The sequence below is a fragment of the Sturnus vulgaris genome, chromosome 13 (genome assembly GCF_052056855.1).
Source record: "Sturnus vulgaris isolate bStuVul1 chromosome 13, bStuVul1.hap1, whole genome shotgun sequence".
Taxonomy (NCBI): domain Eukaryota; kingdom Metazoa; phylum Chordata; class Aves; order Passeriformes; family Sturnidae; genus Sturnus; species Sturnus vulgaris.
In genome coordinates, this window is record NC_142255.1 from 13,173,011 (window position 1) to 13,187,431 (window position 14,421).

Genomic DNA, 14,421 nt, shown 5'->3' on the forward strand with positions numbered 1-14,421 from the left:
ACAGTCCCTGTTGTGGGATGTGTGCAAGGATGATCCCCATGGGCTACTGCTGCCACCCCATTTGGCCGTGCCACCCCATGGGTGGTGGCCCCTTCCTGCAGTGGCAGATTGTCACTGATACCCACCTGCCCTTCCAGGCTGGTCCTGCCTCTGAGCTCACGAGGTAAGGCCATGAGGGAGTGAGGCAAGGCTGGACTTGGCCAGAGCAGAGAGCGGGTTATCTCCATTGCATCCTGGCCCCTCTTCCCTCAGCCCCACCCATGTCCTGCTGAAGGATGCCATTGTGCCTGTCCCTGCCGGAGCACAAGTGCCTTATCTCTATGTGCCCCTTGCCTGGACTCCATTTGAACTCTGGTGCCTTCTTTGAGCACTGGCTATGAAAATGTGTTTTTTCTGGACATCTTCTAATAAAATGGTGGAGAAAGCCCTGGAGTGACATGGCTGTGTCCCCATCTCTGCCCCAACACAAGAGAAAGGTCTGCTATGGAGAAGGGGTTTGGGAATCCCTGGTTGTCTCATCCTTGGCTGAGCATCGTCTCATTAGTGCTGGCTCAGCTCAGCTCCTGCAAGGGCCTTGTGTTCCCTCATTAGTGAATGTTAATTGACCCCCTGGGTGTCAGGACTGAAAGCTGGAAGGTGAAGCAGTTCCTGCTAGCCATGGGTTTTAGGTATGTGGGTTAAACCCCTCCCAAACTGAGAGCTGAACAGAGAGGACACTATCCTACTCCAAGGTCCTTCCTCAGTGGGAGCTTGGGATAGCCCTCCCACCCTTAGGTGCTGCCTGGGGCTGCACCATTCTTGTGTAGCTCAGAGCACCCTTTTTGGGCTCCCCTTCCTTCCTTTTTGCCTTGCAATGGGAGACCCTTCTCCTCCGAGCCCACCAGACATCCCTCTTCCCTAAAAAAACCAACACTGACAAAGTGCCCATTCCGATTTCGCTTTCTTTATTATTTATCATTCTTTCAAAATAGGATATGTTCAAAAATATAAATAGGTGCAGGGAACGCTGGTGCCCCGCACGGTCCCCTGGAAAGAGCACGTTGTCCCGGGACAGGCTGCAGAGGGGGCAGTGGGGAAGCAGAGAGGGGCCACAGCCTCCAGCACCCGGATCCCGGGTCTCAGCATCCCCTCGCCTCCCTCCTCCCATAGCTCCTTCCACCACAGCCCCCCGGCCCTCCCCACCCGTCCTGACGTGCTGCAGCAGTAGAAGGATTCTGGAAAAAAAAAATAAAATAGAACCCCAAAAGGTGCTGTTCACCCTGGAGATTAAATAACAGAAATAATTACATTGTTCGTGGATAAAATCAGGAAAAAATAATCATCTTTATTATTTAACTTAACCCCCTGCCCTTTGCAAACCCACCCCCCTCCCTGTCCCCAAAGGCACGATGATAATTGGAACCGGACGGTTAGTAAAAATACTGAGATCTAATTCGTTTTGCTTTGGTGCTTGGAAAAACAATTTTTTTTTATATATATACACAAAGGTGGGTTTGTCTTTAATATAATTTTTTTTTCCTTATATGACAAAAAAAGCAACAAGAAGAAGAAGAAATCGACTCTGTTAATATAACTGTTCCGTTAAAAATCTCTCTTTCTCGCGTTCCCCCTCGGTCTCTCGCCCCGCTCTAATGGGTGGGTCTGTGCACGGCGCTGCCGCTGGGTTTCGACCGGCTCCTGGGGCTCCTCTTGTATAGCCTGCGCTGGTAGCTGGAGGCTGTGGAGGAGAAGAAAAGGCACCTTGTTGGCAGGAGCCAGGACAGAGAAGCTGCTTGTCCCACGCTGGCCGCCCCGGCCCCTGGCTGCCTGGAAAAACACGGGCAGCCGCAGGCAGCGCTGCCCGGGGCCGGCTGTGCGTGCCCCGGCGCCAGCCCGCCCACACCGCACAATCGGCCCTTCTCTCGCCCTTGCTCACCCAGGGGAGAAGGTGCCCGGGGCTCGGCGACAGCCTGGGCGGGAGCATCATCTGCACGGCTGCTTGTCCCATCCCTTCCCTGTGCCCAGCCAGGAGGGCAGCTCTTTCCCATCTCATCCACTGCCCTATCAATCCCTAAATCCCCAGCCCCAATATGCGTTAGGAGTGCGGTGTGCTCAGGGCACCGGAGGGGAAACAGCCCAGTCTGGCTGGCAGGGACAAGGTTGCTGCCTGATCTTTGCTGCCAGTCTCCCTGGAAGCTGGCATGCTCTGGTGTGATAATTGCAGGAGGGTCGTGGTGGAAGCAGCAAAAGCTGGTTGGGAGCAGACCAGGTCTCCTGGTCCCTGGCAGTCCATGTTGGGAACAGCCTGCACCTCCCCAGACCTACAGCAGAGCCAAAGGAATCAGCATCTTGGTCTGCACCAGGCAGCCGCCCTTGGACACCTCCACCCTCTCTCCTCTTTTCATCTCCTCCCTGGGGCAGAGGTTTGTCCCTTAAGCCCATATCGGCTTTCCCTGGCTTTCCCATTGCTTAATCTGCCTTATCTGGAATTGCCCAGCCAGACTAGAACCTGGCAAGTAGGCCACTGGACAGATGTGATTTGTCTGAGGCCAACAAAATTCTTGGGAAGCTGCAGGCAATCAGGGATGAGATAGGGGTGTAGGCAGGCCTGGGAGTGGGCTGGGACACCAGTAGAAGAAGGCTGACTGCCATCAGCTGGAGGCCTGACAGGAGAATCAGGAACCCAGCCCTGCTCCTTGGCTTCTATCTGCTGCAGGACTCCTGTCTGCTCCCAAGGCAGAGGGACACTGGAGAAGGGCTTGGGGCCCAAGAGCTCTACCATCCTCTTCTCTCTGCTGCTGCAGGTTGTGCCAAAACTCACCCTTTCAGAAGCCATTTATTGTCCTTTCTGAGTAGCCTGGGCCATTGGTAAGCTCCTTGTTGCCCTTTCCTGACTCTGGAGCTGCCCCTACTCTGTCTTGGTGGGTCTCCAGGGCAGTCCTGCAGGCCAGGCTCTGTGGTCCACACCTACCCCAGAAGATGTCAGCTCCCATGGCCCCATCACAGGGGAAACTTCCAAGAAGTCAAGGGAACCATGATGTTCCCTTCTGCCTGGCTCAGAGCTATCCTGCACTGAGATGATGCCCTGCATTCCCAGCTCTTTCCAGCTGCAGGGAGCCATCAGCCCTAGCCCGGAAGGTAAGGAGACCCTGACGTACGGTTTAGGCAGGATATCCGTGGCTCCTCCCACTGCCCGTTGGGCTGGCACCGGATCGTGGGCACGTGGCGTTGGATGTAGCCTTGGTCGCACTGGTACCGCACCATGGAGTTTATTTCATAGCGCTCCTTCTTCCGACCAAAGGTCCTGGCGTTCTCCACTGCAGGGGGGTCCCCGCAGGCCACTGTGGGAGATGGACAGAGACTGGAGAGTGAGTGAGAGAACACCTGCCTGGCTGAGCAGGCAGCTTACACCCAGGGCAGGCTGGGTGTGTAAAGCCTCGTCACTCCTCCATGAATTAAACCTTCAACCCCTTGGAGATTGCCTCTGTCCACCAAGCTTAGTGGCAGGGGGATATGGAAATTCTGTGATTTGAAATTAAGCAGGGGTCTGCCTCAGTGATCCACTCCTGCCTCCTGAAGAGGCTGTGAGAGCTGAGCATCTCAACAGTGGCCGGTGTCTGTGGGAGAGCACAGAGCTGGTGTGTGGGAGTGATGCTGCAGCCAGGGTATGACTCTGCCTGGGGATGTTGAATCTTAATGGCTTGTCCTATTTATTTTCAAGTCCTTGTGAAATTTTCTCCTAGAGTCTTGGCCAACTTCTGTTTCTAATTCCTTCTATCTCTTTGATCACCCTGTGCAGTAACAAAGCCCATATTCCTGGGCACTGGGCACTGCTCTAAACCCACAGCCACCTACTGAGTCTCTCATCCTTGCCAGTATGGCACAGGGTGCTGACCTGTTCCTTTCTTGCAGGTGAAAGGGAGGTGATAGTTGCAGGGAACGTCGTTCCATTCGCCTTTCTCGTGCCAGATCATCACAACGCAATCCTCGCCCGCCGAAAAGAAGTTATCGGGTTGGTTGGGCCTCCAGTTCTCATATTGCTGCCAAGAGAGGACAGTCCTTCAGCTAAGGTTGGGCCCTGGTCTGTCCTACTCCCACGGTCATCCTCACTCCACCTCTCCCACGCCTCTCTCCAGCAGAGCCCGTGGGTTGCCAGCACTGCCCCTACACCAGTTGTTCCTGTTGTGATGCTGCCTGGGACCCGACCAGCTTTTCTAGAGGCTTGGAAAAACCATGAGCTCTACAAAGTTTAGGGCTGCCTCCACTCAATGCCCAACCCAAGCACTCAACATGTAAGCCATGGGGCCCTTCCCTCTGCCCCCCAAAAGCTGCTGCCTGCTCGTGCTGTGGGCTCCAGGCTCACCAGGGAGTGCCCGTCAGACCAGCGGAAGTCGTTCTCCACAGCTCTGTCACTGAGGCCGATCCACTGGTAGTCCTGTGCATGACCTGGAAGAGCAGGAGGGGGAGAAAAGAGTCATGGTTGTCCTACACGTTGCTGGAAGCATTTCTTTGCCATCTCAGCTTTGTCCCTGGCCCTGGAGCCTCTGGGTCATTCAGCTACCTCCCAGTCAATATTCCCTGATCCCCTTTTTCCATGTTTGTCCAGCTCCCTCCCCACTCGGCCTGCCATGAGAATGGATGCACCCGTACTAGGATGAGGCTTTGTTAGGATTCATATGGGCATCACTGGGGCAAATGGTGATTTTTACACTATTTTGGATAAATCTACCTGTAGAGTCAGAGCCCAATGGCTGGACCCATGCCCAGTCTTAGGCTGCCCTCAGCACTCACTGTTCACGAATTCTTGTTCCTCTGGGGTGATGATACTGCTCAGGTGGGCTTGATGTTGTCGACATCTGGTCTCTGCATCCATCCAAGTCTCTCTCTCTTCAAAGTGTCTGTAGCAGTGGCCCTGGAACTTGGTCCAGCCTTCCTCACAGTTTTCCAAGTCTGAAACACACAGAAGAGGGATGAAAAGGCATTGGTGCATGTGCCTGAAAGCTTTCAGCTCACCTCTTAGCAGCTCATGCTCCCATGGCATGGGACAACACATGGTCACTTTCATTAAAAAGCACACCCTGACATTGTTGCCTGTAGGAATTCCCTGGGAAAATGGTTCAGAAGGCATCCAAGACACGCAGAGAGGGCAGCCTATGTGGAAGGCCTTGTGCCTGCAGTGACACAACCAGTGCTGCTAGAAAGCTTGAATGATACAGACTCATTCCTGAGAAATTCAATCACTGTGTAATGTTCCTGAAGTCTGCTTTGAGGAACTGACCAAGCAAGAACACCTCTCTTCTCACTTGTGCTGGCCTGCAGAGTTTTCTTGCTTTGGAAAAAACCCTCCAAACCCCATATCCAGATATCCAGAATCAATACATATGTGTTCAAAATGAAAGAGGGGACCACCAGGTTTGTCTGGTTCCATCACTTGGTGTGATTCTGGAACTCTGGAGGAGAAACAAACTGACCAAGACTGGTGAAAAGAAATGGAGACAAAAACTTACCATAGTGGAGAGAGACAACTAAATCTCAATGAAAAAGCTTGGAAGCTGCTAAAGAAGTACAAACATTTCTCATCTTTTCGGGAGGCCTTTTACTATCTGAGAAATATTGAGGAACTGAACACACTCATTAAGAAAAATAAAACCACAGATGGGGGAAAGTAGAGACAAATGGAGAAACCACCAGAAAAGACCTTCAACAATTCCCATGTAATGCAACACCACACATCTGTCTGCTACATGTGACTGAAGGAAACAGAAAATGAAATGTGTTTAATTTCAGCCTTTCAGATGCCTGATCTGCCATCCCTTCACAGGCCCTTGCTGCTCTGAGAGTGGTGGGCTTCCATGAGCCCTCATGCCTCTCTCCCTTTTCAGTAAGGTTTTGTGTACTCAGTTTCTTTCTCCTTGGTTAAACTTGGTAGGTCAAAACACTTGTCACTTTCAGTAACACTAATTCCTCCTAATCCACCTTTCTGGTGTTCTTCCAGCTGGAGATTGCAGGCACTTCATAGATGTTGGAGTGCTTGGTAGTTATTTGAGACATTAAAAGCATTTCCTGCCTTCTTCATCAGATTATGGGTTATCTGGAAGTAGGTGAAGCTGGAAGGATTCTTGGGTTTTGCTGGCAGATCTCTTGCAGAAAGTTAACAGAGAACTCTATCTTTTGAGATTAAGACTTTTTTTCCAATATCTTTAATGGCATCCCACGTCATCACAGACTGGAGATGGGACAGCACATGATAAAGAATCTCAGCAGGCCATTTTCTAGGAGAAAGGCTTTCCTACATAATTTTTTCTTATAGGTAAATATGGCAACAATTTTCTTGGAAAAGAATTATGAAAATCTTGTTCCCTGGTAAGGACACTCTCATGGTGACAAAAGGGAGTGTCTGTGTGCATTGTTCACCTACAGTGTCCTGTTGTTCTTGGAGACCAACAGCAAGGATGGCCTGTCTCATGGGAATATGAAGATTTACATTCCCCATTAGTTTTGGGGCACTGGCTTCCACTTGCATCTCCCAGGCATCAGAGCCCATGATTCAGAGAAAAGAGAAAATTAAGTCTGGCTTGGATGAAACAAGATCATAAGCAGTCACAGGGTGGAAAATCTCTGGTTGCATTACAAGGATGTTCAACAACAGCTATCATGGATGCATAAATTGAGAACTGATGAGGTTGCATTGGAAAATTGATGCTAAGACAGCACAATTCCTGCCAGGTCCAATGATCCTGAGCCTTCTTCTTATGGTCTACTCCATATGTTCATATTGGAAGTAGTAAGAGATGTGGAAAAAGGGAAGGAGAAAATCCAACATATATTATCATTACTCATGCCAAAGTGAAGAAGATACTGCAACCTTATTTCTCTTTTGTTTGAGCAAGGCAGGAGAGCTTCCCCTCAGATAAGCTGATAAAAGTTTGGACTTTCATCAACTTCAAGGAAAAAACTCTTTTTCTTTCCTTGTAGAAACAAAAAGAAGTATTAGTACAGGTCAAAATGCCTAATTTTGATGGAAATACAGGTTGCTTCCTGTTTCCTCAAAGATACATTCCCTGCTGATTTTGCCACAAGAAGCCACGTTGTGGAGATGACAAAAATGTCATGCTGTGTCAAATCAGTGGAGATTCCTGGAGTGAATGATGCTTCTCTCAGCTGCATCTTCCCCGAGAGAAACACAATGATTTTTCATGGCTCAGTTGAAGCATCCTTCCACAGAATTCCAGTCTAGCAGAGAAAGTTTGCCTAAGGTGAAGATGTACTCAGAAAGTTCCCTACTGTTACAGATGAACAGAAAGACCCTTGACCCAACAAGACAGCAGCTTCCATGATCAACATTGTTATGATCTGTGTGGAGCTTCACCAGAGACACTTCAAAAAGAGAAAGCTGAAGAAGACACCAGAAGCTCCTGCTCAGGAATCTTAGAGGATGTGATGCTGAGAAGAACAAACTTATCAAATTAGATATGGAAAAGCCTCAAAGCTTTTCCCGTCTGTGTTTTAAGCTGCTGTTAGAGGTTAGCTCAGTGAGATGAGGGCAGCACTGGCAGGAGAACTGGGGGTTTTTTGGGGGGTATTGTGGGGACAAGGTGGTGAGCAGTTAGTAGGATTAGCTGAAGCCAGGGAGGCCGTACCGATCTCACACAGGTCCCCTCCGTAGCTGGGAAGGCAAAAGCATTTGAAAGAGTCGATGCCATCAACGCAGGTGGCTCCATTCAGACAGGGGCTTGAGTGGCACACATCGGTGTCTGCAAGAAATCAAGGGCTTCCATTAGGGCTCTGGGCAGGCAACTCCACCAACAGGAGAACTTGTTTCCTTGCTTGTTTAGGAGGGAATGTCAGTTGTTTTGGGGGGACTTGAGAGGGTTGTATTTAATAACATACTGCCACTGCTGCTGCTGGAAGAATGGAGGCAAGAGACCCAACCCACCCTACAAGGAAGGCATTGTTTTTCTGATGGTTGAACACCACTCTGAAGATATCAGAACAAAGCTCAGCAGGATGCGTCCAACACACAGCACTGGCTGTGGCAATTCTTTTCTCCTCTGCCTCCACCTGATGCATCAAACATGCAAACTTGGTCTGTATCTCCAGCAGCTAAAGGTCTATGAGGAAGCATGTGGAATTCTTCCATAAGTGATGGAAACGTCCTCAAAGAGATCTCTATCGCCTAACCAGCATTCCTGGTTTTCCGTCCTCACTAATAGTTTCTTCCTAACTGTAATGTAGATGAAGTTCTGCATCAAGAAATCTCTTCTCAGTGAAGATGAAGAAGATGCAGAGAAGAAAAAAAAAGTGGGTTCAAAGGTGGTTCAGAGCCCCTCAACGTTTTCTCTTTGACGATCTTACACCTGGCTATGGGTACTAATTCCTTGGTGAGGGACACTGGAATGCAGTGACATTTTCTCCAGACCTGTCCCCACTATGTGCTCTTCTGCTTGTGATGAGGATGGAAGAAGCTGGTACATCTTTTTCAGATGTGGGCTCCATCTTAGTGGAGAGAGCTTTGGAATCAGAAGAAAGGCCATTCAGAATGGAAAGGTTTCCGACACATTCAACTCAGAAACAAGAAAGACTAAGGAAGAAAGGGGGAACATATCCACACAGGTTGGGTTAAGTAATGGCTACTTAGATTCTCATGCGAGCCAGCATTTCTTTCACACTCAGGAGAAATGTAAGGCTTTAAAAGTAATGACTAACACTTCATGCTCTTCTTGTGGATAACAGGGCTAGCGAGGAAACATTCAAAGATGATAAACATGCTGGCTGTGGAAATAGCAGAGCAGCGACTCCCCAAGATCTGTGTTCATCTTCTGACTGGGGTGTATTTGGTTGGATATTGTTTTCTTGGAGCTGAGGCCCAGCTGCTCAGTGTCCCAAGGCACAAGAGAACAGATGGGCGTTATATCCCCTGTGGCTGTCTAGTGACTCAGTGGCCAAGGTCTGATACATCATCTAAAAGCTGACATGTTCTGTAACGTGCCTAAGTGATGGAAAAAATCTTTTATGACCTTGGATGGTAAATCTGTGTGTGCTTTGGAGCAAGGAGATTGTCATCTTTACTCTAGGCTGTATCTCTGTGAGCAATGAAATCATTCCTCAGATGGCTGATGAGCCTCTTTCTCCAGTTTTGCAGTTCTTCTCTGAGAGAAGGAATTTTTCACTCCAGATTGCCCTTCTAAATCTCACGAAAGCTTTTGGATTTCTTTGTTCACTGCAAAATGAAGATAATTCCTGTTTCCATGATAGTAGTAAATACTCTGAGACTTTCCAGAACAAAATGGGAGTCACAAGCCTAGAGGAAGAATAGAGGAGCTGAACTTGGCTGAGTATTGCTTATTAGTCACACTTGGAGTTCCTAGAAGACAGAGAGCATAAAGAAAAACGAGGTATCCTGAGGGGTGATTGCAACTCAAGAGGCCCTTTGGGCTTCCCAACAGCAGTGGCAGCAGAAGTTCATGTTGATTCCAGTGGGCTCCAGCTGAACATGTGAGGAGAGGCTTTCCTTCATTCGTCAGGCTCCGTGAAGTGGAAAGAACACTGCAGAGGTGGGGGTGAAGCACTCACAAGAGCTAAAGCTGGATGTTTAGCTGGGGATAATGAGCCTTCAGCTGTCTTCGGCCATGTGGAATAAAACTTGGCGTGTCCAAGATCTCTTCTGAGATGCAGGAGACCTGCTGTGTGCTGCCATCCCTAGGCTTGGAGGAGGGGGGAGCAGGCACACATGTGCAAAGTCATTGCCACACATTTCCAGCTGGGAAATAAGACTGGAACAGAGTTTCCTTTTACAGATATTGCATATAATATGGTTGCACATATTATATATGCAGTAAAAACAAATCTCTGGTTATAATATATATGTTATGTCTCTCCATACATATACATATATATTTTATATATAACACGCAGAGAAAGGGTGTGTACTTGTAGGTAATATTGGAGAAACAAACAACAAATACAAGTGAGATACAGAGAGGTTTTTTTTCCCCCAAAATTGTGCTTCAAATGTCTGGAGAAAATATATTTTAAACATGAGATGATCATAAACACCAAACTCCCCTTCAGCCTATTGGGCTGCTGAGGCAGTGACCCTGCCTCCATCTAGATGTAGAATCACCTCACCAAGCTGATATTGGAAAACTCAACTATATCTCTCAGGTTGGAGAAAGCGTTGCTGATTCTAGTCTTCCCAGAAAATCAAGAAAGGTCTAAATGGTAAAATTGGCATTGACGTTGCCTCTGGAAATCCTGGCAAATTGGTTTGTGGGTATTTCTAGGATAAGGCATCTAAGCCACAAACACGATTTACAGGAGGTGAGAACTCCATTAAAAAAAAAAAATCCCATCTATCACACAACATTTAGCGTTTGGGTCTTTTTTTTTTTTTTTTTTTTTTTTTTAATAGCCTTTTTTATACTATGAATGTGTCTACTTCCACATTGTCTAGAGCTAGATGAGGTTAGCAAATCACCGCACACCTCTTCAGCAGCTGCAAAGCCCGCAGCACGCTAGGTGTGCCAGCTCTGCTCAGCACGGAGCTGAGCCCCCACCTCCACAGCTGCCAGGTACCTTGACACTCCAGGATTTAGACACGAGCTATTTATTTGCTTGGCTGAGCAGTCATCCAAAAAGTCAGCTCTGCTTTGCGATGCAACTCAAGTGCTTATCAGCTGACAAGGAGACAAGACCAGTGCTATTATTACCCGGAGCTAACAAAGGACAGCGATAGTCGAGGAATGCAGGAGGGAGGCAGCCCTCGCTTTCAAGAGCTGCAGCTGTAAAACAAAGACGGGGAGAAAATGCCTCGCGGTGCCAAGAATAGGAAACCCAGTTAGAACATGTTATTAACTCGCTTCTTGAGGATAATGCAGAATTAGCAATTCTCCTAAAGAGGATTCATGCTGCACTTAATATTGCCCAGAAGTTGCAAAAATTCCTCAATTCTACTGTCACAACAGTTTCTATTTTTTGCTATTAACGGGACCCAAGGTCTAACTTTTAGATGCTTTTCTTTCTTAAATAAACCAATTAAAACAAAATGGCCAATGTAACCCAGGTTTTGCATCTGGAAGATGTAAACTGTTGGCTGGAGAAAGCAAGGAGAGTTACACAGCTGCAACACAAAGTTTGAATTTGTTCCACCATTTTCTTCCTAAGACTTCTTCTCCATTGCCAGATATACACTATATTTAGTCAGAATAATTTTATTTTGGTGCAAATAAAAACAAGAGAAATATTATTGTCATTGCTGCCCATGGTAGGGGGAGGTTCAAGCTAGATCATCTTTAAGGTTTTTCCAACCCTAACCATTTTATGATTCTCCCAATGCCTTTGAAAAAAAAAAATTGTACTAGATCATGGAAATTGGAAAGAGAAACCTGGAAGAAATGAAAGAAAAATAGATTGGCTCTGGTTTTGCTCAGAAGGCAAATGGCATGTAAAAATGAACATGCAGTGTCAGTGGTGAGAAGGAAATGCTTTTAAAATTCTCATCTCAGTTGAGACAACAATACCAGAAACAATGCTACCATTTCCTAGAACAGTACAGTCTGTGCATTTCTTTCCATGGCTGCCTGTATGGAAGATGAGCAAGAATATCCCTTAAACAAGGTCAGCTTTGTGTTTAAAACATCTACTAAGGAGAAGCAGCTGGTGAACAGAGAGGATGCTACCACCAAAACCCCGAACAAACTGTAGTTTCCCTGAAGCTGTGAGTAACAGGTTTAGTAATATATTCTATGATATTTCTATATCCTCCTGTTTTTGTTCTACAGAGCAGAAAGGATCGGAGAGAAGGGCAAGGCATTTTCAGGATGCCCAACCGTGCCTGTTGTGCCCCTCACCCTTTCTTTCTAGGCCTCCTTGTAAGTGCAATTATCCAAACAGGAATCAGAGACCAACTAGATAATTATCTCCTAGAGACTAAGAAAAAAAATCCAGGTACAAATTAAATTTGCTTTTCAGAGTCTGCTGGGAAGTTTGAACTACTGATCTGATAGCTCAAACATCAAAGAAAAACATTGGAGCAATTGTAAGGTGACTCCTAGAAGAAAAGAATAGGAGGAGTTGGGGAAACCAGTTCTCTCACATTGTAAGTTAAATGCTAGTATTGAACATACATAGCCAGCTACTGACTTACAATGAGCAATTAAGTCATTAAAATAATTAACTTGTGATAATTTAACCAAAGCCTCCGTGCAGAAGGGGCAGGCATTGCTGCAGCCTTAAAAAAACTCCATTTTACTAGAGACCATCAAATCTCCAGGAGGACTTGTTGATCTGCTGGAAACTTGTCCAATGCTCTCATGGAAGAAGAGCTCAGGAAATTTGGATATCTCTGTCTCCAAAATACTATGTGTAAAAGTAAATGGATGTGTAAATAACACTAGTCCAAGTCTGTAGGTTACATCTGCAGAGGAAGGTTTTGTTTAAGCAAATTAACTTCTGGTGCAAAGCAGAGGGTCCAGGAGACATCAAATCATCTGCTCAGCCACAAAGGGTCTGTACCTCTCAGCCAGGACTGGGACCTCCATCTCCTTCCTGAGAGCATAATTTACATTCCACATTGGGTAAAACATTCTGAATCAGGAGAATATTTTCTTGACTTTTTTAATGGATGATTTTCTCTGAACCAACAAAACTCAATCCCTTGGACTTCCAGGTTGTGAAGCATGAGGAAAGCCCATTAAGACCTTTTCTCATTTGTATTCTAACCTTCTGCTGTGTGGGGCCATAGGCAACAGACTTCATGGACTTGTTTCACCAGAGACAAGCAAAACTTTATATAAAAAGATGCTATTTCAGCACATTTCTCTTTCCCCCCACAATTGGAGTGAAGTTTTCAGTCGTTGACTGGTCTGAGAGCTCCAAACCGCAGCTCTTCACTGAAGCGCCAGCATGTATTTTCAGCTAATAATTATTTGTCTTCAAATTCTACCAGAAACAAAAAGACCTGCTGAGTTGGCAAAACCCTGGGTGAGGAAGCCAAGCCTATGGACCATTCTTTCAGCTTGTGGGGTTCCTGTCCTCATGAAGGAATCAAATGCTGACTGAAGACATGTACGTGCACAGCCTTCAATTTGGTTAAACACTAAAACATACTGGCACTCCAAGTGTTAATCTTCGGTCTTCTGGCTCTGGATTTTAGAGATACTTTTAGGCTCCAGCAGAGCAGAATAATATCATTCTTCTTAAATCATCCCACTAAATAGACTGCTGGATCTAACTGGAACCCTCCAACAACAGGGCCAGAGGGCAGAATCCACATTTCTGCCTGTTCCCCACTCTAAGCTCCTGTAAAGCTGAACCAGCTTCACCCGTGCTTTAGTGTCAGTCAAAATCCCCTGTGCTGCACAGACACCCACTGCACCTACAAACCCTGAGCCCAGCACAAGACATGCATATGGGAGCTGATTTTATTTGCAAGAGCTAAATTTCAAGACTGGGAAGCTTCAAGTGAAAAATCAGCCACAACATGGGAAAGAGCAGTTTGGGATCCAGCCTACAGTTCTTCCTTGTAGACTTTCCATGTTCACAATCCCCAGAGCTCTGTAAAAAGTAACAACCCAAAAAAGGAAACCTAGGATTCCTTTTCTTTCTTTTTTTGTGTTTTTTCCCCCTTCTTTTGTCATCTCTGCTGTAATTCTCCAGAAGAGTTTTGCCTTGTTGTAGGGGCATTTTGAGTTCATGACCAACAAACTTTTTTTTGCTACCTGGATGTGCTTCCTTAATACCCTGACCAGGACTGCATTTAACTCTGTAGGGACATTGTAATAAAGTTTACCAATAAACTGAGAAGTTTACCCTAGAATATCTTCCCTGGTTGGAGTACCAGCCACACACATGCATTCAAGCCCATTTCTAATTTATAAAGTGTACAATTAAACTTCATGCAGTGGTTGCTTACCTCTTGCTGTCTCCTGCTAAGAAACCCCAGCTGTTACATTGTCCTCTCTGTGACTTGCAAATACACATATTCCAATTTCAGAACATTTTTCAAGATTCTTCACACATGAGCTGCTGAACACATGGTTTTCTTTCAAAATACTTCACAAAAATGTTGGCTAACAAATGGTCTGAGGAATCTGGCAATGGCCTTGTGGTTAATTTTTAAAAAGAAAACGCAGTGGAATAAAATCCATATTTTGGGGCCAATATATTTTATTTATTTATTTATTTTTTTTTACTGAGCCTCACTGGCTTCCTTTCTTTTCCTCAGTGCTGCCTTTGCTGGCTTATTTTTGTCTCTGGGCTTGGATGTGGCAGTGGGCATGGCCCAAAAGCAGAGCCTACTTCTGCAGGAAGGATTTTTGGTGGTCCATAATTCCTATACCAGGCTGGACCAGTGCTGTGGGAATGAATGACCATGCTGATCTGCCCTCATCCCCTCCTGCAGCACCCTGGGGGCAGCTGCTCAGCACAGACAGAGGGGACTGC

The 14,421-nt window shown here is 46.6% G+C and overlaps 1 protein-coding gene across 1 annotated transcript in view; it reads right to left on the reverse strand.

The window, feature by feature from the left end:
- Positions 1-941: 941 nt before the first annotated feature.
- ACAN (aggrecan) overlaps positions 942-14,421 on the reverse strand; it is a 48,342-nt gene continuing 34,862 nt past the window's right edge. Inside the window, exons 13-17 of the mRNA XM_088172613.1 lie at positions 4,771-4,929; positions 4,343-4,425; positions 3,875-4,019; positions 3,138-3,320; positions 942-1,717 (exon numbers count right to left, since the gene is read on the reverse strand). Coding sequence (XP_088028739.1) covers positions 1,629-1,717; positions 3,138-3,320; positions 3,875-4,019; positions 4,343-4,425; positions 4,771-4,929 — 659 coding nt within the window. The 3' untranslated portion in view covers positions 942-1,628. The remainder of the gene's footprint in view (positions 1,718-3,137; positions 3,321-3,874; positions 4,020-4,342; positions 4,426-4,770; positions 4,930-14,421) is intronic.